The 22,084-nt window shown below is 48.7% G+C and overlaps 1 protein-coding gene across 2 annotated transcripts; it reads left to right on the plus strand.

Moving 5' to 3' along the window:
* The first annotated feature begins 383 nt into the window (after positions 1-383).
* TOM1 (target of myb1 membrane trafficking protein) lies at positions 384-21,866 on the plus strand. Of its 2 annotated transcripts, XM_067309111.1 has the most exons (16): positions 384-475; positions 8,290-8,374; positions 10,090-10,168; positions 10,314-10,463; positions 10,577-10,711; positions 11,036-11,182; positions 12,212-12,328; positions 12,819-12,952; positions 13,643-13,676; positions 14,067-14,175; positions 15,201-15,321; positions 18,131-18,206; positions 18,672-18,725; positions 20,472-20,531; positions 21,113-21,149; positions 21,251-21,866. In XM_067309111.1, the coding sequence occupies exons 1-16, from the start codon at positions 424-426 to the stop codon at positions 21,397-21,399; spliced, it is 1,539 nt and encodes a 512-aa protein (XP_067165212.1). In that variant the 5' UTR covers positions 384-423; the 3' UTR covers positions 21,400-21,866. The 2 variants fall into 2 exon arrangements, with proteins under 2 accessions (XP_067165212.1, XP_067165218.1); XM_067309117.1 differs by lacking the exon at positions 18,672-18,725.
* Positions 21,867-22,084: the final 218 nt, after the last annotated feature.

Consider the following 22,084-nt stretch of genomic DNA (forward strand, 5'->3'; position numbering starts at 1 on the left):
TCCCTGCGGGGAGGACACACGGTGGACCTCAGTCCCACCGGTGAACAACAGCCAGCCCCAGCTGCTCAAAGCAGTCAGGTTAGAAAGGCCTGAAACCAGGAAGGACACACGGTTTCCTATAGCCGCTCGTGAAAGCGGCGGTTGAGGCCGTCCCTGGCTCCGGGCCCCTCCGCGCGGAGGGCGGCCGGGGCCGGAGCGCTCTGGTGACTCCGTCCCCGGCGGGCTGGCGGGCTACCGGCCACCCTTCCCCAGCGCCGGCCCCGCCCCCGCCGGCGGGGCGGTGGCCGTTAAGCGCCGGCCGCCGGGGCGCTTTCGTCACAGCGTGGCTGGGGCGCGGAGGCACGCCCCGGCCTGGCGCGCGCGCGGGCGTCACGTGAGCGGCGCCGGCGGAGTCAGCTGATCGCGGCGGCGGCGGCGGCTGCGATGGACTTTCTCCTAGGAAACCCCTTCAGCTCCCCCGTGGGGCAGCGCATCGGTGAGGCCCCCCGCGACCGCGCGCCCCGCCCCCCGCGCCGCTCCCCTGCCCTCCCCCGCGCCCCTGAGGTGGGCTCGCCCGCTGGCTGGACCCCCTTCCTCCAGGAAGCGGCGGCGAGAGCCCCGAGGGGGCGCGGCCGGCCCCGCCTCCACGGCGGGCCTGAAAGGGCTCCAGCCTATGAGGGGAGCGTTCCTTTTTGACGGGCAGGCGCTATCCACCAATGGAGAGCAGCCAGACCTGGACGGCTCCGTCGGCCAGCCAATCCGTGTGCGAGGGGGTCTTGACCTGGCGAGGCAAAGTTTTCTTATTTAAAGGGACCGAAGCAGCGGTGGTCCGAGCCACGCCCCTTCGCGGAGCCGAGGCCTGTAATTGGCTCGGGGCCATTCCCGCTGACACCTGCATGAGGGCCCCGTGGGGGGAGCGGGCACCTACAGGGGGAGACACGTGGGGATCACTGATTGGCTGGGACTCAGGTGCAGCTTCCTAGGCGGGAAGGGCTGGGGATTCTCCATGAGGAGAGGGGCCTCCCGGGGGTCATGACAGAGCCTGGAGGGCCCCACTGGGAGGCGGGTCAGGCCTGCTCCAGGCTCTTCGGGGCTTTTCCCAGGGGGCTCGGTGTTTCCTCCGCTCTGAAGGAGGAGTGTGCCTGGTGCTGCAGGGATTGCAGCCCACTGCTGAACCTCCCAGCCTTGAGGTCTGCAGTGAGCAGGGCTCCCCATAGGGCCCCACTGCAGCTTCATGGGGAGGAAAGCACTCTTCCCTGCACTGCTGGGTTTCTGGTAGGGCTGAATATCAGCATGGGAAATGAAATCAATGGCAGGATTATGGCATCTACTCAGTGGCCTTTCAGGCCAATGGACAGCTAAGTCTTTTTTAGACCCTGTGCTCAGGTCAACTAGATGAACACAGGGGAAGAAAGTAATCAAAAAAGGTGGTGCAAAGAGATGTTGCAATTAGAAAGAACAAGAGCAGCAACAATTCTCCTAAAGTCTCAAAACAGATATACAGTTCTTAAAATACTTAAAATAAAGATTCTTTTCTTCCCCTGTTGTTTATGTTACATATAACAAATAACTTGCAACATGTATTCACATTGCCTAAAGGATTAGCTAAATTGTTCAAGGGTACATGTTAGTACAAAATAAAACAAAATAGATGTTTTTTGTAGCATCTTGTCTTAAGTGCCTTCTGGTTCTGCTTGAAGTAATGCAGTTGATGTTACATGTTTAATCTCTCCAGCATGTGTGATAGAGAATGGCCATTTCTAATTTTATACACTTCTTCACTCTTGCTTTTTATCACTAGTGCCAGCCTGTGTTCTTCACTTTGAAAATCTGATTCCTAATTCAGTAGTTTTCAAAGTGCTTGTGTGTGGGGACTACACATGTAGTGTACTGACTGTGTCATGGATGACACAGTAGACAGTGCCATGTATGGGGCAGGAGGGGAGCAAGCAGTAATAGTAGTAGGAGTAGGTAATGCTTTTATAAGTCCTGCTCATTTTGGAGGCTCTTGCTGCCCGAAGCAGTGTCCAGAAAATATGGATAGGGCATTGCGATGTGGCACACTTTAGAGTGTTGAACAACATAGGTGAGATGCCCTACAGCAAGGCAGGGGAAGGATCACTTTGGTCAAAGATATCAGGGAAGTTTCTAAGTAACAAGAAGTTCCAGGTGATCTTTGATGTCCCCCCAGGCAGCTGTCACATGTTGCATCATGCTTTCCAGGAAGAGCATGCTCCTGTCCTTTTCAGAATGAATGTTCTTAGATTCCCTAAGTGAATGTTTTGGATATGATTTTTGCATTTGGGCTGAGGCAAAATGAAGTAATCTTTAGATGTTACAGGTTACTTCTTGCCCTCCAGATGTTTTGATGAGTATAGTAGCCGGATTGTAAGTGATTTCCCCCTGGGCTTTTCTTCTGTTAAAGGGGTTTCCAAGTAACAAACCAACAGCGAAGAAGAGGAAATAAGTATTTCAAAAGTGTTGTCAGACAGGAATTTAGAGTCTTTAATACCAGAAGTGTGATAGTAGAGAGATCTTAATGGTTGGGGTTACAGGAGTCCAAAGGGGTGAAGGACTTGCAATGTCTGAGAAAGGAACTGAAGTGTGGAGGACTTAAAAGGGTTGGTGGTTGTAAATATGAATGTTTTTCTCCTTTTGATCATTGCCTAACAACATCCTGGGGACATAAATAAATGCCGTCTTTATTATTTAATTTGAGAAGCAAATGTGACTTACCTTAAGTTGCTTGGTAGGTCAGTGTCAGCTGCTTATAGAACCCTGATCACCAAACCTGCATAGTGCTGCTGCTTTGGGCTGTCTACAAAAGGCTTATACTGCATCATTGTAAATTACTTCAGCAGAGTCGTGTATGCCTGATACAGCTTATAAAGTCTAAAACAGCTTCAGGTGAAGGCAGTGGAATGAAAAAATCTTTTGTGCCACACTGCAGTGATGTTCTCAAATTGCTTAATTAATGTTAATCTAGAAGTCTCCTTTATTTTGCTGACATGGAAACTGGTGCTCAGATAAACTCAGTGATTTGTCTCAGAATGAGTTGGTTGCAAACTGCAGAGGAGTAGGTTTTCCAGCTTCTTACTCCCAATCCTGGAATTTGTTCACAAAAGTTCCTTCTGTTCTGTTTCTGGCTCATGATATTTCTTCCTAAGTAAGAGAAATAGAGATGACTGTTTTGGTTTTTTTTAATACAATACTTTTGACTAGTGGAGAACTTTCCAAAGGGTGCTGAAGCATCATAGTCTGGACTCTCCACACAAAACGGTAATCCCCTTGGCCTCTACCTAGGAGCTCTGAGAAACCTCAAAATGGAAAATCCAACTTCAAGGAGGCACTCTAGTAGTAACAAGGCAACTGTAGAGTGTGAAAATGGAGAAGACACCACGAATGCTCTCTTTCTTGAAACCTGGAGTTTGGAATAGCTTGTAATTATAGTAATACTGAAGGAACAGAGATTGGTCATTCCAGTGAGTGAGGGCAGGTAAGGGAGAAAACTAAAGATGTAGTAGAGAGATGAAGAAGAGTTGGGAGGGAGGGATGGAGAAGTTGAGACTGGGAAGAGGGACCTGGCAAGAGCAGATTGCCTCTGCTTATTAGTGAGGGAGAGGAGTAAATAAAACACAATCCATCAGAAAAATCACCATGGCCATTTAGATCCCACCTTGCAGGTGTCCCTGCACTCTTCTGTGAGTTGAATCTTGGGATCTTGGGAATTGGTGGGAAGCAGATATCAGCTGTTGTTAATAACACACTGGTCCCTGCAAGCTAATGCTTCACAAATAAGCATTGCCTTGTCTTCTGTGCCCTCTGTATCTGGAAGAAAGGGCAAAGAAAGCTCTCTGAAGAGTTTTGATCCCTGAGAGTCTGAGTTGATTCACAGAAAGGGAACAAGAGGAGAAATTCAGAGACTCAAATACCCACAGTCTTGTATCAGTTCAAGTCTGTGTCCGTCATCATACTTGAATGAGGTTTGGAGGCATATTTCTAGAAAGAGAGTTGTCCCCCTCCATCTTTGAAGGAGAAATACAGCAAGGTTGAATGATGGAGTCCTTCCTGAGTTTGTACTGGAGTTTCCTTGTGGGAGGAGAAAGCATGACGCTTAGCAAGGAGACTTTGTACAGGATGATGATTTTGGTCAGGGACATTATGAATTGTAGGGAGGCTAGGGGAAAGGATTCTTGTGTTGCTTTCTGCTGGACTTACACTGTCACGTCCAATGAAATGCTGATGCCCTCAAACTGCTGTTCAAATAAGCGGGAAAGTGTTTGATGCTTTGGTGAGGAATTTAAAACTAGTGAGACTGAGTACTGTAGGAAATGCTGGCTAAGGGCCTTACTCAGAGGAGGAGTGTGTAGTTTCTGGTGAACTACAGGAGAGCATTTCACCTGTGAAGAGTTCCTGAAAGTTGCCTGATTGGTTGTGGATGCTTCAGATCTCTGAGCGGAAACAAAGGGGTTGGAGCCTGCTTGCTATCTTCTGTCCATAACTCCTGTATTTCTCTGAACTATTGACTGTATTGACAGTTTGCTGCTGCAGGAATGGGTGGATTTCAAGTCCAACAACAGGCTCTCCCCTGCCACAAGGGAAAAGACAATAAACCTGAAAAGAAACAAAGAAAAATCATTGAGTCAAATTTGGTCTTGGCACAAAGGAACATACAGTTCCATTGTATTACTGATGCCATGTTCAGAATTATTCCTTATCTTAAGACTCCAGACAGTTTTGATAACTTAGTTACAGTAAGCAGGATTGCATCAAATGCCAGGAAGGAAAAAGTTAAATGATGCAAGTTGGGCCCATATCACAGTTCTCGGAGGTTCTGGGCTGATCTGAGCAAATTGTGAGGCAGCACACTGGAATCAGACAAACCCCAATGCTGTCACGCCCAAGAAGCTGGACTGGCTGCCAAAATAATGTGGCTTTGAAGTGGCCGCATGAAGGACACTTGCATTCTGGATGTTCAGCAGCCAGTTGGTTTCAGGCTTTGAAGAAGATGGCATTTATACACTCGCTGATAGCCCCCGCGTGGAATTTTCTGCTGCAGGTCGGGATCAGCTCCTTGGCACACAGTAGTAGAAACTCCCCAATAAGTCCTGCCAGGTAAAGTGCTGGGCAGGCAGCTGTGCTCTGCCTCCCGCGTGTGCTGTTTTTAGGAACTTGTTGCTGTTCCCAGCCATCGTGGGCTCAGATTTCATGAGAGGCAGACAGCTCATGTACTAATTACAGCTCATGAAACAGGGCCAGCCATCTTGATCCTTCATGTGACTAATGAACACACTTTGTTTCCCTTCCTTCTGCAGGCTGGGTAAAGCTGAGGATTTTCAGAGAAAACTCCAACATATCTGATTAAGTTTGGACAGTCCCTTAGTGCTTGGAAGCCAGGAGGATTAAAAGGGCATTAGTTCCAGCTGTCCCAAGGCTAATCTGTACTGGGTAGATTCAACTGCTTTGTCCTTGGAAATGTTTCATGGTCACATTCCTATTTTCCATATGCCCTAATTCTGGTCGTCCTGATTTTTATTTGTTGAGTGCATGTTGCATTTATGGCAGATTTGCTGCTTTTCTGCAGCTTTTCATTGACCAGTGTCAGAGAGGAGGTGATAGCAGCAGGATCTTTGTTTCCTTGTAAGGTTATTGCTGGGGCTGTATGTGTCACTTGTGAGGAATCCTCATTTTCCTATAAGTGATCAGCCAGGTGAAAGAGTGTGCACAGTTTGCATTCCTTTCTGAAAAGCAAACTGGCTCCTCAACCTTGGTAGGGCTGATGCACTTGGAGGAGGAAAAGAGTGAGGGGAGGAACAGGTTACAGAGCGACACCAAGTATGGGGAAGCAAGAGATGGGTGTTTGCAGACTTTGTTCACATTTATGTATGGTGAAAATGAGGTTGAAGAGGGTTTGGAGAGACTTTTGAATGACAAAGACTTCATGGTTAGAAACAATTTTCATTTCATTCTCCAGTTTCTTCTGTAGCTCAGAGTTTCCCAGCTTTTGCATCTGTTCCCAAGCTGCAGGCTTTTTGGCTTTTTTTTTTTTTTTTTTTTCCTTTCCATGTTCAGTGTGTTTCTTCAGTGGTGAGATGGGTGGATGCAGATGAGAGGAATTTTCCCTTTTAGTAGGGCAAACCCCTTTGTGACTGATTTGTGTCATCATTGCCAGTGTTAACAAGCAGTGCAGGGAAACTTCTAGCTAGACTGGGGTTTAAACTAAGGAGTGTACTGAGCAGGAATTGCTCCTCAGCATTCTAGGGGAGAGCACAAGTGAAATGTACCTTTGTGACCGTATGTACCAAATGCATCAGACCAACCTGATCAACCTGGCAAGGCTGGGTGTGTGGCATCCCAGAACAGAAGAGAACCTAGAGCTTTGCTACTGTACCAAGTCCTGACCCCAAAGGAGCCCTCATGGAAAACATTTTCTCTAGATGTATTACCACAGCTTCACCCATTCATTTGCATACGACCCACGCACCAGGCATGCTCCCCTGTAACCCACTGCCCTAGATATTCTCTACCACATCACCCAATCTAATGCTATCTCATATGTCTCAGTGAGGAAGCTTAGATCTGCAGAGACTAGAATTCCTATTTAAAATTAATTGCTGAAGTGAAAAAACATCATCTGACCCAAGAAGCCTTCAGGGTATTACAACAGGGCAGAAGTAGTAACCAGACATTCAAATATGTGGAAAAGCATCAGGAATGCTCTGCTACTCTCCTTCCCTTGTTTGCCCTCCACTCTCCTTCCCTTGTTTGCCCTCTTCCATCTAATTGTAGCAGCCACAATGTAATCAGTGTAATCACAGTGTAATCATTATATTTTGTAGTCAGCAGAAAAGGTGGTGGCTGGATTATGATAAGATTAGTTTAGGTAGCTTCACGTTGTGATATGTGTGATGTGTGTAATTTGTGGGAGGGACACGTGTAAGAGATGAAGGCAGTGTGGCTGTATTGCACAGTGCTGTGAATAGCTCTCTGCCTGCTGCTTGAAAACAGCACATCCCTAAACATGATGGATATGTTTACCCAGGCAGGAGTTAAAAATCTTTTTTCCCATGTTATGGCCCCTATCCCAATACCACTGCATGAATGGGCATTTCCTTTTGTTCCACAAACAGATCATTAGCTGTTGGGTCAAAAATAGGAAAAGACAGCTCTGCAGAGGAGGGTGTCTGCAAAGGGGCAGAGGGCCCACAACATCAAGAGCTGGTTCCAGATTTTGCAGGGAGAGCAGTTTTGAAATGCAGATACTTAAGTACCTAACTCGGTCTGAACTCTCCTGAAGAGCACCTTGTAGGTGCTGAAATGGTCTGGCTAGTCTTACTTCTCTTGCCCGACTGCCAACTTGGGCATTTTAGAGGATGAGAAAGCTAGGAAAGAGGGTTCTTTCCTTCTCCTTGCCATCTGCTTTATCTCAGTGTGTCTCCATGGTCTGGAGAGTGCCTGCATCCTGCCTACCGTACTGGTCTTTCTCTTTCCTGGTGCTGTCCCTAAAGGCATCAGTCAGCCAGCCCAGCTGGGACTGAGACATGGCTGATTACAGGGTGGAGGCATGGGTGCTCTCAGTAATAGCTGTTTGCTGCATGAGTCTCTGCCATGAATAACATCAAGGCCAATTCAGGAATTTCTAATTAAAGGGAACACAGTCCAAGCCAAAATGATATTGCTTGAACTTGAGCCTGCAGTCCACTTACGTCCATACTCCCCAGAGTTCAGGGGAGGAATGTAAATGTTCAACAACAGAAAGCTGTTGAACCAACTGTTTTGGTTGTTTGTTTGCTTGTTTGTTTTTGTAGGACCTATGTAAAAAGAAGGGGGTTGATTCTTTTGTTTCCTCAATTTGCTTCAAATCAAGAGTGATGCTATTGACATTAGATCCAAGACAGTGAGAGCAGACCAGACATGGTTTCCTATGCTGGCCCTGCCGCGGCAAAGCAAACAAGCCCCCTTCCCTCCTGTTGTGGAGCTGAAGTTATGCGTTTTCTGCTGAGGTCCTTTCCCTTTTTGTGTAGGACACAAGAGAGCCTGCGGTGTGCGTTTGTAGTGTGCCTGCTGCAGGGAAAGCTGAGCACATACCCCCTCCTCATCCCAGCCAGCCACATGCTTTGCGGTAGAGACACCTAGTGGGCTGCACTTTGTGGCCCGATCATCGCAGCCTGATTCATGGCAGTTATATTTTCTGGTGGAAGCCGTGGAGAACGACACTAGGTTCTGGGGTGTTGTGACAGCTCATGACAGCTGAACAGCAAACTGTGAGCAAGCTCTTAGCCTTGTCCTGCCTTGGTTTCTTTTTTCCAGAGAGAGCTACAGATGGGTCCCTGCGGAGCGAAGACTGGGCTCTCAACATGGAGATCTGTGATATCATTAACGAGACTGAAGAAGGGTAAGGGACCTGACAAGAGCATACCTCCAGCAGTGGGTCTCAGTGCACACTCTGTAACACTACATCCCTAGACTTACGTGGTACCATGCACTGGTGGAGGTGATAAGCCAGGTTGCCCCACAGTCCCTGAACTTTACTCTGCTGGGAAACCTAGAGACACACTAAAGCTCTCAGAGCATCTGTTAGATGCTTCCCTGTAATCTTCATGAGCACAGAGAGCCATTCAAACAGGCCTTTAGGGTCCCCAGAGAAACCTTGATTCAAGCCAATTTGCCTTCCATCTCCCAAAGGCATATTTGAAATTCTGTCACTTTGATTTATTCTTCCTTCATAGCCCTCTCTTTCTCTCCTCTGGGAATGTAAAAGTCTCCAGGTTGGTGACTGAGGAGAGAGGAAAATCTCAGGCTGCTAGTCAATTCTCTGACTGTGCAAATCCTGCTGGGATTCTGCTCTCAGGTGTTTTCATATACAGTCACTCAGACACGTGCAAAGTGAGTGGGAGAGCCCTTGCCCCCCTCTCCCTAAGGGAAGATGTTCAGAAATCTGTCATGTGTGTTAACTCTGGACTTGGGGATTTGCCAGTGAATTCAGAGGGGACTGCTCCTTCTCACAGTGAAGGTGTCAAGAGCAGCATGTAAAAGGAAGGTGCTACATGGAATAAAAAACGTAGGTTTCACTCCTTTTGCTGTCCCACCTTGCAGTGAGGCTTATATAGGATTAGCAAGCAGCCTATCTCCAGCTTGACTGTTGTATGTACACCAAGCCAAACATCTACTTACAGAACACCACTTTTCCCCTCTTGCTGTCCCCATGGTGCAAATATACCCATCTCTACCCACAGTTCTCAAGCTGTGGTCACTTGGTGTTTCAGTGCTGGGTCCCTGATAACACAATTGCACCCCAGTCATGTCCCCCTCTCATTCTGGGCATGGAGAGAGCTCTCCCTTTCCCCTGCTAATGCCAGTCCATTGCAGCCATGCACTCCCACGAGTTGATGCGTTCCCTCCCTCCTCATGAGCTGAGTCTTTCAATCTCACTCTTACCCTCCAGCACTGTTGCTCTTCCAGCCCAGCCTCTGTTTCTGTGCTCTGACAGAGTACATTTCATTGTTGCCTTTCACAAGATTACAGTGGGCTGAGACCACAGTGCTTTTTCCCTCAGAGAATGACTGAGGAGGTCTTGCAATGCTGCTGCTCTCTTGTCCACCTCCAAGATGGGCAAGATTTTGCCATTGCATCTTTCCTGCTTCTCCTTAGCCTCCTTTCTTACTGGAAAGTGTTGTCAAACAACTGCTCTCTGAGCAGCACAAGAATTACTGTAGTTCTCTCTCTCCTTTCTGCTTCTAACTCATGCCACGCTTCTTTTCTCCTATTCCTTTGTCTCTCTGCTGTGGGATTTTGCTCTACCCCCAAGCAGTACATTTCTAGTGTTTCTTTTACTGTTTTCTGTCTCATCCTGTGCACCTTGGATTGTTGCTGACATCAGCACAAAGGCCTCAAATTTTGGCAACAGCACTCACTAGCAGGACCCCACTCCTCTTGCAGAGTCACTGTCAGGAGCTGCTCTAACAGTCATTGCTTCAAGCCATCCTGAAAACCTAGTGGGAGGTCACCTGCTGAGTATGAGGCTCTGGGTGCCAGTGGCCATTTTCTTTGCATCTCTAGAGGCAGGTCTCAACCTTCTGCTGATCTTTCTTCACCTGATTTCTCCTGCAGGCCCAAAGATGCCTTCAGAGCCATAAAGAAGAGGATTGTAGGGAATAAGAACTTTCATGAAGTTATGCTGGCTTTGACGGTGAGTGGTCATGGCTCTTTCTCAGCTCCACTATATCCTGCTGCAAAGCTGAGTCCTTGGCTGCAAAGGCACAGGTGTCTAAAGACAGCAAGGCTACCACGCACAATCAGAGAAGGCTGTAGCTAATGCTTCTTTGCCTTTGCAGGTCCTGGAGACATGTGTTAAAAACTGTGGCCATCGCTTCCATGTCCTTGTGGCCAGCCAGGACTTTGTAGAAGGTGTCCTGGTGAGAACAATCCTGCCGAAGAACAATCCTCCTGCCATCGTGCATGACAAGGTGCTGACCCTCATCCAGGTGAGCCAATAAAAATGGGCCTGTGCACCAGCTCAGGGCACACTATGTCTTTAGGTGTTTATATAGCAGAGTATTTTAAATGATGATGGGCTACACTGTCTCCTTCTCCCCAGTCCTGGGCAGATGCCTTCCGGAGCTCCCCAGACTTGACAGGTGTTGTCACTGTCTATGAAGACCTGAGGCGGAAAGGTCTGGAGTTCCCCATGACTGACCTGGACATGCTGTCACCCATCCACACACCACAGAGGGTATGGAGGCATCTCTGAGGAGAAAGGAGTTGGGCTGCTGCCATTCTGGAGCTATGAGGGGATTCCAGCAACTCCAGCTAGCAGTTACAGGGCTTTGGGGGAGTGAGGGGCTCTAGGACAGCTTCTTCGCAAGGTGGTCAAAGGGACTGCAGGTGTGGGTCAGGAGCTTTGGGGGGAGGTAAGGCAATGAAGCTAGAAGACCTACTGGAAGCAGATGAGGATTTGGCATCAACATTTCTCTCCTAATTGCACTACCTTGTCAGTTGTGAGTGTCTAACATCTCCCCCTCTCTGTCATGTTGTCTGTTTCCTCCCCTGTCTCTAGACTGTGTATAGCTCTGACTCACAGTCTGGACAGAACTCGCCTGCAGTCAACTCCCCTCAGCAGATAGAGTCCCTCCTCCATCCTGTCACCCTGCCCATGGGGACAGGCACTTCCAGCGATGTGCCCATCACACCCACACCAGAGCAGGTGAGTTGAACATGGGCCCTGTGGTGCTTCAGGCTGTCCCTACATTTGGGGGCTGTTTTACAAGTGCTGTTCTGGAACTGCTGTCCTGGTCCTGCCCCAGCATCTTGGCTCAAGGAACTGCTCCTCCAAAAGCACCATCACTTTGAGGGCTCCCCAGAGCTCCATCACAGTCATGGTGATTAGCTGGGATACCATGAACCTGGAGTGATTACATTTTCTTAAGGCAGGGCTTCTTGCAGTGAGGGAGAGGGAGAATCCCCTGACTATAGGGAAGTGGGGAACGGAGAAACATGTTTTAAGGGAGGTCTTCGTAGTGCAGGGCAGCAAAAGCTTGCTCAGTAGATGCTTCCTTATTATATTTATCTTGCCTCACTGCTGATTTTATATAAATCAACCCCATCTGGCTCTGGGACTTACAAAGGCCAGGGCTTTCTCACTCATTTCCCCATCCTTTTTTTCTTCTTCATCATCCTGACTCCGTATGATACAGGTTCAGAACCAATGCTCCAGCCTTCAGTAGGTTGCATCCTCTTGCAGAAAATAGGCTAGATAACTGCTCTCAAGAGCCTGATTAGTAGCCTCTGAAACCAGAGGGAAAATGCTTCAACTGCACACATAGCCCAGACTCACCTTTTGAATGTTAATTCATTTTTTTCCCCTCTTACACTGCTTTGGGAACAAGATGATTTGTGTGGCTGCCACACAGGAGCTGCTGGCTGGGGAGAGAGAGACTCGAATTATAACCACAGCCTATGCTGGCTGTTAAAAATCAAGGTTAGGCCTAATGGACAAAGGTCCCGGGTGAGGGCCTGGTATCTGCTACCAGCAAAGGAATTTGATGGTAATTTGATGGCCTTCCTTCTGCTGGGTGCTCCTGGGAGCCAAACGGAGCAGTGATAAATGAGTTCTCCAATGGCCTTTCCCTTTGGTTCTATGGATTCACACACATTGTGCACTGCCATTCAGAACTGTCTCAGCCATCTCCTCAGTCTTCCCAGGCTGAGCAGTGACTTCCATTCCCTTTTGTAGATTGGGAAACTGCGCAGTGAGCTGGAAGTGGTGAATGGAAACATGAAGGTGATGTCGGAGATGTTGACAGAGCTGGTGCCAGCCCAGGCAGAGACTTCCGACCTGGAACTGTTGCAAGTAAGGAACACGAAGCAGCTGCTGGTGGGGGCAGAGGGCTGGCACATGGAGCAATGTCTCAGTGGACTGAGGCATTATGTATGCCAGGCATGGACAACAATTGTACTGGACAGTTTAGTGTGGGGCTTATCAGGGAGTGACAGCATAAGGGAGACAAAGAGAAGGTGGAGCTTCAATGGCCAAGGGAAGTTGCACTATTGAGACTGGAACCATTTCACATGGAGGGTATTGCATAGTTCTTGAGGGCCTTTCTTCCTACATGATGTTCCACCAGAAGTACATGTTCACTGCAAGAACAGAGCAAACCAGGAACTGTAAATCTCAGACTCAGCTTACCTCCATTAGAAGAGCCTCTCATACCAATATCTGTTCCCCCTAAATACTTGCTGATAGACCCCAGTAGCCTCTGACTGTCCCATTCAGGCTTCCAAATCTGTGAATGCTCAGGCTTGGCCTGACCTTTGTGGTAACTTCCTCTTGCTGTGAGCAGGAACTGAATCGGACATGCAGAGCCATGCAACAGCGTGTGCTGGAGCTGATTCCCCGTGTGCTCCATGAGCAGCTCACCGAGGAGCTACTCCTCATCAATGACAACCTCAACAATGTGTTTCTGCGCCATGAAAGGTACCTATCTCCTCCCTTCTCTGCTCTGCTCTTCCATGGGAGTTTGCTTCCCTTTGGGGGCCTCGTATCCCACCCTTTTGTTTTGCCTATGAATGTAATATTCAATGTGTATCAGTCTGTATCATCCACCTTTGAGAATAGATCCACTCCTTGGCTCTTGCTGTTTTTATCTTGTTCCTTCAAAGCCACTGTGTAAGTTGTTGATGGCAATATAGAGATGTCCCTGTGGCCCAACCCAGAAGGAGGAGAAGGGAACTGCATGGAATGAGCTGTTTTTCTAGCTCTGAGGCAGACAAGAACAGAGAGGATTTGCCCAGGTGGGGGCAGGACCCCTTTTTTCCCTTCATTTTGCCAAACCCATCTCTTCTGCTGGGGTGAAGCCAAGAGAATTTAGTCCCTTGTGTCTGTCTGAAGGAGAGCTGGGTTTGAACCACTTCGGTTAGGAGTAGCTCTGGAGGATCACAGGTAGCTTCCTCATGCCACACCTCTGGAGACATCAGCTTTGTGGGTCCTGCTGTGGTGTCTCCTGTCTTGGTGGGAAATTGGGCCCTGAACCATGATCCCCATTTCCTAATATGTAGGAAGGGACAGGTTATGCCAAGCCTTAGTGAGGAATCTCTCAGGGCTGAGGGTGTATAAGCACTTGAAAACCTCACATTGCTGAAATGTCTTCTCTCATCTTTTTTGCAGGTTTGAGCGTCTTCGGACTGGACAGCCTTTCAAGGTAATTCAGAGCTACTCCCCCTCTGTGCATGTTGGTTTGCATTCTGCAGGTCCTGCTATGTCCTGCTGAGTTGGAGAGAGATTTGCTCTGCCCCACTTCAAGCTGTAACCTCCCTGTGTCAGCACTGCCCTGTCTTCTGAGCCATTACCTGACCTACTGGCATCCAGCAGAGCTGGGAGGCTGACTACTAAGGCTTATTCTGCCCTGGGACACTATTCTCAGCCAGTTCTCTGATCACTGTCCCCTTTCTTGCAAGGAGAGGCTCCCCAACCAATATCTTTTGGTGGGTATAGAAGGGCTTCCTTCCCCAGTGTTAACAACCTGGGATTGAGGAATGCAAGCTGTCTGGGCTTCAAAAAATCTTCACTGGCTTCCTTTTTTCCTCCAAAGATGCCAAATGAGGCAGAGAACAGCTTGATTGATCTGGGACACAGTGCTGCTTCTGCAGTGAGACAACCTGAAGCCACCAACAATCTCTCCTCTCAGCTGGCTGGAATGAGTATGTTGCCATACATTGTTCCCCTCACTCCTTCTTCTGTACTGGGAATCCTTTAATGCCTTTGAATTCCCTCCCAAAATTATTTAGCCACCTTCATAGAGTAATCTAGAGAAATAGGGTGTATTGTCGACTAGTAAACTCATGAAGAAACCTGTTTATGTGCCAAGGGACACAAACATATGCCTCAGCATCCACACTTCAGGTTATGTGGGACATGGACATGACTTAAGAAGGACATCAGCATTAGGCTGTGGCTAGGGACTGGGCCTTCCAGCAGGGCAGGGGTGATAGTTACTCTTCCTCTGATCCCTAGCAGCATTGGTTGCCTCTCTCTTGCTGTGCAGTGTGAGGTTAATCACTGAGGTCTGGAAGAAGAAAGCTGCTCAGCAGTGCTGCAAAGGCAGCCATGAGCATCTTGTTCTCAGGACCCAAGACTTGACAGGGTGTCTACCAACAAAGCACTCTGTCCTGAGGAGCCTTCAGGACATAGCACCAGCCTACATGTCAGTGCCTGAAGCTTTTGTTGGCAGCAAGCACATTCAGTATAGCTTGGATGCAACTACAGAAATCTGGCAAGATAATTTTTACAGACAACCCAGTGGATGTATTTATCAAGTCATGGTCTTTCAGATGACACCTGAGTCATGAAAATTCATTCATCTGTTTCGGAGGTGCTTGCCAGAAGTACAGGTTAGCCTCTTCCACGGGTTATGGAGTAATTCCCTCTTTGTTATCTTAAATGGTCAGGAACATCTGGCCTTCAGAATCAGTGCAGTATATTGATGCTGCTGCTGCCAGTGACTGAGCTAAAAGTGTCTGCTGAGCAGGCAAAGAAACTGATTCTGTCACTTCACCCACAATGCTGAACAAACACATATATTGTGCTACTGCCCAGGGGTGGGATAGCGGAGTGGGCCCAGGGCAGTTTAGGCTGTTCTGACACTAGCTTTCTACCTAGCACCTCCAAGCCCATGACCTTCCATTTATTATTGTGCTGCCTGCTCACCCTGCTCTTTCTGCTGCAGACCTGGGCTCGAGCAGTGTGAGTGCAGGGCTGCGCTCCCTTGACACCTCTGGCAAGCTGGAAGAAGAGTTTGACATGTTTGCCCTGACCCGTGGCAGCTCACTGGCTGAGCAGCGCAGAGAGTAAGTGTGGCAGCCCCTGCTGCCCTGCCTTCTCACAAAGGGTGAGGGTGAGGGGGATGCCTGGCTTCAGAAGGGAGAGCTGGGACTGTGATCCCAACCAGCAGCAGTTCCTGGGAGGCAGTAGAATGCAATAGAGGCGCATCTTTTCAGTGCACAGTGTTTGACCTCCACAGTCTCTGTTCCCAGTCGTTCTTCCTTCTGCCATCAACTCCCCTTTGCAGTGTCCTCCTGGGTGTGAGAAGGAAGTGTATTCTGTGTATGCATGTCTCTCACTGCTGTGTCAGGGGGCTGTAGTGCCACATGTGCTGGGGAGGCTCAACATTTGGAGATGAAGGTGTGGAATGGGACTAGGTAAGTTTTCTTGTCTGTCTCTGAACCCTTAAGTTGCTCTGTGCCTTCGATGGGATGATGTTGAATTTGGGAACTCCTGAATGTCCATACAGCCTGAAGTACAGAGTATTGAACTGGAATGCAGGAAGTGTATAATCTGTTGTGGCTTGCAAGGCAGGGCATGTCTTTGTGCCTCAGCTTCCCCACCGGTAAGTGGGACTGTGGTTTCTTCCTCTGTAATGTGTTTGAGACCTCCTCATATAAAGCACAGTCTAAGAGCTTTATCTCCATAGTACCATCTAAGCTGAAGAGGTCTCTTCCATATTGCAAAGAGTGGATTCCTGAATCTTTACTCTGGGAGGAGGTGACAAGAGCCATGCTAACTGGATATTTTTGGCTTGAGAGATTACATCTGATCTTATTCAGGATCTATTCTGTCTGTCAGAATCATCCAGTGTTCTCCATATGTTACTGAGCAGGGCTCTATGAGCCTGTAGGCACCTAGCTGCCTCCAGCACTCAAAGACCCGTGCTCCTGATCTCAGTCCATACAGTTGGACAGTGGCGAGTTAAGATCTCTTAAGGATGTCTTCTTTCATTCCCCTGCCTCAGACTGCTTCTAGTACAAGTGGCAGGGAGATTAATGGCCAACATACAGCCTGTTTTATTCCTAGCGATCTTGTCCAAGCATTGAGCTTCCCAAGCCAACTGCCCTGATCTGTCTCCATGAGCCTGGTTGGCTTTTCTAAGAGGGAATTCTGGTCCTGTCCCACTGACTCTGTCCTCTGTGCTGTCACCAAGCTACACCTCTCCTTAGGCCATGACACTGCTGCGCTAGGAGCATGTTAGGGGTGTCAGAAAGTAGTGCTTAAACACATACACAGTTGTTCTGGGCTTAGCTAGTGCCAGCCAATTTACTGGACATGGCTGCCAGCACTCACAGCTCTGAACCGCTTCAGTCAGGGCTCTGAATTCCTGCTCAGAGAGTACATCAGGGGTGTGCAGGGGTACTGCCTGGAGGGTGCTCCCAGTACAGAGTGGGGTGTGCTGGAGGCCCTGGGGACAGGGGCAGTCTGGGACAAAAACACTGGTGCCAGCAGTGCCGGATTTGGGGCTGACATCTGAGCTGCAGGTATGTGCTCACAACTAGAGGCTGAGGGAGATCTGGGCAGGGCTGGAATCATATCCCCTCCAACATGGCCCAGTCCTTAACAGACAGAGACTTGTGATCTTTGCAGTAATGAGACATCTTCTATTTATTCCTTACTACCCACCATCTGCCTGCACTTGCTCTCCTGCCAGGTAGCCTCTCCTCTCACTGGCCCAGGCTTTCCATTTCACACACCAGCCCCTGCTCTCAGTGTCTCCCTCCCTCTAAATAGACCCATTCCCCTGCTGTTCCCTGACAGGACGTGCTGGCAGGAGACACAGGCAGGATAGCTGGGGTTTGTTCCTGAGCCTCCATGCTTCATGAGTGTCTCAGTTAAGCAGTGCTTGAGACACCTCAAGCCTTTCCTGCCATTCTTTCTCATCAGCGGCATGATAGCAGCATTGTACTTCATCCTTGATGCCATTGTCCACAGTGGCCCCTTCACTGATGAGCACTTCTTCGAGAAGTTTGAGCGTCGGTGGCCCAAGCCCCTGGTCTCCAACAAGAATGACTCCATTTAATGGTCCCCTAGAGCTGCGAGGAGGGCCCTGGGAGCAGCTGGAGGGGAGACTTGCGGAGAGTCTCTGGGAGAGGCTTCATTCTTCCAGCATGGATGGACTGTTCATCCCAGTCTGCATGGATCAGATGGTGATGTGTGGCCTTGGCATGTGTGGTAGCATCCTAGAGGGGGTGCAGAAATGGGATGAGGGAGATTATGGGTGGGACATGTCAGTGTGTGGAAGGAGGTCACTGTAATGGTGCATCTGGAGATCTTGAGGCAACATGGGACTATTTTGTTCACCCAGTCTCACTTTCTATGTATGTGCCATACATATCTCTGCTGCCATCAGTTTTTGAGTGGTATTGGTTAAAGATATCTTTTTGAGCTGTGATTGTGCCTGTGAAAGAAGCTGAGTATATGGGGGCTTGTTGCTAGAGTCCTTTCTATAGTAGCTGCAATCTTCTGATCAGTTTGTGTTATGTATCTCTCTTCTATAGTCAACCCCAGATAACATGTGTGTCACTGATGCATCTAGCTCTTTAAGTCTGTAACTTAATCTGTTGGATGGTTGTTTTCATACGATCCCTTATCATCTTCCTGTAATGTGCCAGGGCTTCACTGTGGTGTCTCAAAGATTTTGCAGTGGGTAGATTAGTCCGTTCTGTTGTTGCCTACATCTTTAGCAGAGGTTCTGCCCACCTTTCTAGATGCAGATAAAAGAGATGAATGGTTGTGCAGTCAGCAGCCCTGAATATACGTCTAGCAGTTCCTGCTTTACATTCTCAGGCTGCTCACCAGCCCATGCATTAAATAACTTCGTGCTTTCAGGATGAAGTACGAAGATCCCCAAGCCTCCAAAGGACTTGCTGGTGCCCTGGATGCCCGGCAGCAGAACACGGGAGTGGTAAGTGGCTGCAGAGCCTTTAGTGCACACCAGGAGTGAGTGTCCCTCTTGCTTCCCAACACAATAAATGTGCAGTCTGTTACAGCAAAGATCAAATGTTTAACATGACTGATGATAACTCTCCCAATAACTAACCTGCTTTAAATACCTGGACTCTATACCCCATTCTTTAAACTCTGGAGGTGGGGAGAGCAAACTCCCCACCTTGCCAGAGGTATGAGAAGTCTGAAATTGACTCATTCAGTAACAGGATGGCCTCCTTATATCTGCAGGGAAATTTCTACCTGGAAATATACGTTTTATTCTATTTAGCAGGTTTCCAAGTCCAGTCATCTCCTCTCTGCAATCAGAGAGGTGGACCATCAGTAATAAGGCATTCTGCCCCCCCCAGCACTGAACCCACTGCCTCCCCTGTACCTCACCCTCTGTGATAACAGCTTTCAGCACAGACTTTCTCTCAACCAGGGGGAGCCTGGTGATGGAGCCCAGCTAACTAACTGGATGATGCGACAAGGAATGGTGAGATCATGGCAGTGTCAGCAGGGAGGAAGGAAGCTGGGGCTGCTGGACTAGAGGTGGCACTGGTACAGCACATGAGGATGCAGAGCAGACATCAGGAGAGGCTGTAAAATGAAATGGAGCAACCCTTGCCTGGGCCAGTAGTGGAGACCAGGGAAGGAAACAGGCAGAGTGTCAGTCCTTCCTCAACTAAACCTGTCTGTAGGGAACAACCCTAGGAGCTCTGAGGCCAAAAGAGCATGTGCCATTCTTTGAGCTAATGGATGGCTCATTTCATGTTGGATATCTGGGGCAGAAGCATTAACCAGTGGTATCTTGGGGAAGGCTGCTGCCATTCATGTTACCTGCTGAGGAACCTCTCCCGCTCAGGTTGAACTTCCTCATTTGGAGGAAAACACAATTTCCCCTTTTACCCTGTTCAGGGCTTCCTCCTGCTGGACATTGATAAAGTGTTTGAGCCTTCAAGCTGTTGAATTTGGTCTTTGGCAGCAGAAGTCCTGCATTTGTATCCCTTCAGACACATTGAGTCTTTGACACGCTCCCAGGTCTAATGCTTGTTAGCCTGCCTTCCTAAAATGGGCACTGCCCAGGCTGATGTCTGCTCTGGAAGTTTCCCCATGTGCTGTCCAGTTGGCTTGGATACACTTCTACCCCAAAGAGTCCCTCTCTGGGTAGATAAAGCCACTTCACTTTGAAACTTCCTTAATCTTACACATCCTCTTCCCTCCCCATCCATCCGCCAGCCATGGTAACTATCTTGCTGTGGTAATGTCTGCCAGTCATGGTAACTAACTTACTGCATGGTTTTGGGAAAATCTGCCTTTTCTTGGTAAGAAAAGGTTACTCTTGTGCTTGGTCTTGCTGTTTTCCTCACAGTAAAGAAACTATACATTTTTCAGAAGCTGAGAAATAAGTTCCTACAAATGCCCTTTCCTGCTTCTGCTTGTGGAGCCTCTAGCAAGGGCTGCCCCTTGCTCAGCTTTGTCCAGAAGCTCCTGACTGGATAAAAAGATCTGGAGTTTGAATTGGTCTTGGTTGCCTTCAAGGTTATCTCTGTCTATAAGAAAGTGTCTCTTAACTGCATAAATTGGCCAGGGACCTAAACTCTTCTGAACTAGCCTCTTCCCTACTGGTAGTCAAATTTACCTTAATCGTTGAGAACTTTCTCTCTGAAATACGTGTTTCTATAGTTTGTTGTGATGTCAAATACTGCTGTGCTCTGTGATCTTACCAGGGAGGTAAGGCAGGTGCCTTTTCCCCCTCAATGTGGTATCAAACCTAGGACATCAAGTTTTTGCAGCAGCACAGACTTTGACATCAGACCATCACTGGGCCTATCATTGCTCTGTGGAAGACGGGCAGCGTGAAGAAAAGTACGTCTCTTGTTCTCTGGCTGCCTAACAATGAGCAGCCAACTTTCACCTAGTGGTTCCTTTCCAAAATGTAAAGCCTGATGAAGTGCTAATGCCCCAAAGTCTGTCCTAAGACCTCAGATGCTTTTGATGGCACGTATCCTGAAAATCATCCATGTCCAGGTGTGGATGGAATGGAGGAAGCAGGTGAACGGTGGCATTGGTAGCAGGGAGAGAGCTGCAGTGGCACCGGCTGGATTTGGAAGGGCCTGAGCTGACTGAATGGTGGTACATGAGGGTTAGCTTTTGGGTTGGGCTTTCCTTTTGCAGGAGTGGGTTTCAAGAACATCCTCTCTTTCCTTGGCCTCATCTCCTTCTCATTTTTCTGTCCCAGGTGCCAGTCCCCCAAGCCAATTTCATGGAAGACATAGAGAAGTGGCTCTCCACTGATGTGGTAAGTGAGGGGCAGGACCAAGGTGGTTCCTGCACGGCTGCATCTGGTGCAGAGCATCTGTCTGCAAGTCCCAACTGGTTGTAGGGAGGCTCTGATAGGTATCAGGCAAGAACCATGAGGACTCAAGCACTACTCACATTCCCTTAACCTTAACACAGAGCCTCTTTGCCACTGGTCTCTCCCAGCCCCCCAGACTATGTCTCCATTTCCCTCTTAGTGGCATCTGACCTTGCTGAAAACCTTCATGACCTTTGCTTTCCTGGAGCTAGCACTCCTGTCAGAGTTTCCTGACTCTTGCTGAGGGGTTGGGGTTTAGGCAGTGTACAATAGCCCTAGCACAGCTAAACATGTGGCACAGCCTGCTTTGAGGGAACATGAAAGGAGAAGCCAAGGACACCAGGGTCTGAGGTATCCTATTAGTATGATTAGCCTTTTAGGAGGCATAGCTAATGAACCAGGGCTCAGGGCCACTCTAACATGCCTGTACAGCACCATCCTGTCTCCCTCCGTGCAAGCAGAGAACCACATCTGTGGAGGTGTCTTTGTCTACCTTGCCCCTTACCATGCCATTTCTTTCCCAGGGAGAGTCAGAGGATGCGAAAGGTGTCACCAGTGAAGGTAAGAGTCCCAGCCAACCCCCTTCTTCAGCTGTTCCTGGCAGCACCTTGGCACTTCCACAAACCTCCCTCCTGCTAATGTTCTCTCTGCCCTTGCCCCAGAGTTTGACAAGTTCCTGGAAGAGCGAGCAAAAGTTGCAGACCGGCTACCCACTTTGTCCAGCTCCTCAGCAGGGACGTCTGTCTCCTCTCCTGCTGCCAGCCATCACCGGAAGCAGGCAAAGGAAGATGATGCTATGTTTGCCTTGTGAACACTACAGACTGGTGTGCTGTGGAGTAAGAGGCTGTGTGTGTTGTTTTGCTCGCCTCTGACCAGGGGCCAGCAGCGGAAGGACTCTGTCCCCTTCCTCCACTCTATTCCTGTTTTTCTTGAGTTGTTTTTATTTTTAAGTTGCTTGCAGATTCCAGAAAATCATTGTTGTGTTTAGGGATGTCACACAATAGACTTGTGAAGGGGGTTTTCAAAGCTGCTAGAGAACATGGAAGTTCAGTGGACTTTTTTTTGGTACAATGTGGGCAAAGCAGAAGAAGCTCCCCATCTCTCTCTCCACTGAGGTGACCACAAATCTTGCCCAAGAAACAGGAGAGACTGCTGAAATCTCTCCTGCCTGTCTCTTTCCTATCCCCCTCCCTAGAATAGGTCTCCAGCCCGCTGCCTATCACTCTTAGATTGGAAAGCCTGGAGATCCACAGCATTAAAGCTAGCAAAGGAAGAACACTAATAGTAGTCTGTCCCTGTTACTCTAGTCTCTCTTGCACAAGTACTTGTGGTATGCAACACCTTCCCACTCACAACCCCTTCTCTTCCTCTTCCTGTCCTCCCCTTCCCCATCAGTTTATCCAGAATTCTACCCACAATCCATACGTTTCCGTTGCATGACAGCCAGTTACCTAATCCTGTGGCTGCACACAGGGCTTGAGCTGTGCATGGTTCCC

Source organism: Apteryx mantelli, chromosome 1, assembly GCF_036417845.1.
Source record: "Apteryx mantelli isolate bAptMan1 chromosome 1, bAptMan1.hap1, whole genome shotgun sequence".
Lineage (NCBI taxonomy): Eukaryota > Metazoa > Chordata > Aves > Apterygiformes > Apterygidae > Apteryx > Apteryx mantelli.

What these genes read in the sequence shown, in the direction of transcription:
- TOM1 (XM_067309111.1), top strand. Translation starts at nt 424, where the DNA reads ATGGACTTTCTCCTAGGAAACCCCTTCAGCTCCCCCGTGGGGCAGCGC. An exon ending in AGGTGCTGACCCTCATCCAG is followed by an intron (nt 10,464 to 10,576) that starts GTGAGCCAATAA and finishes CCTTCTCCCCAG; the next exon opens with TCCTGGGCAGATGCCTTCCG. An exon ending in CCGACCTGGAACTGTTGCAA is followed by an intron (nt 12,329 to 12,818) that starts GTAAGGAACACG and finishes TGCTGTGAGCAG; the next exon opens with GAACTGAATCGGACATGCAG.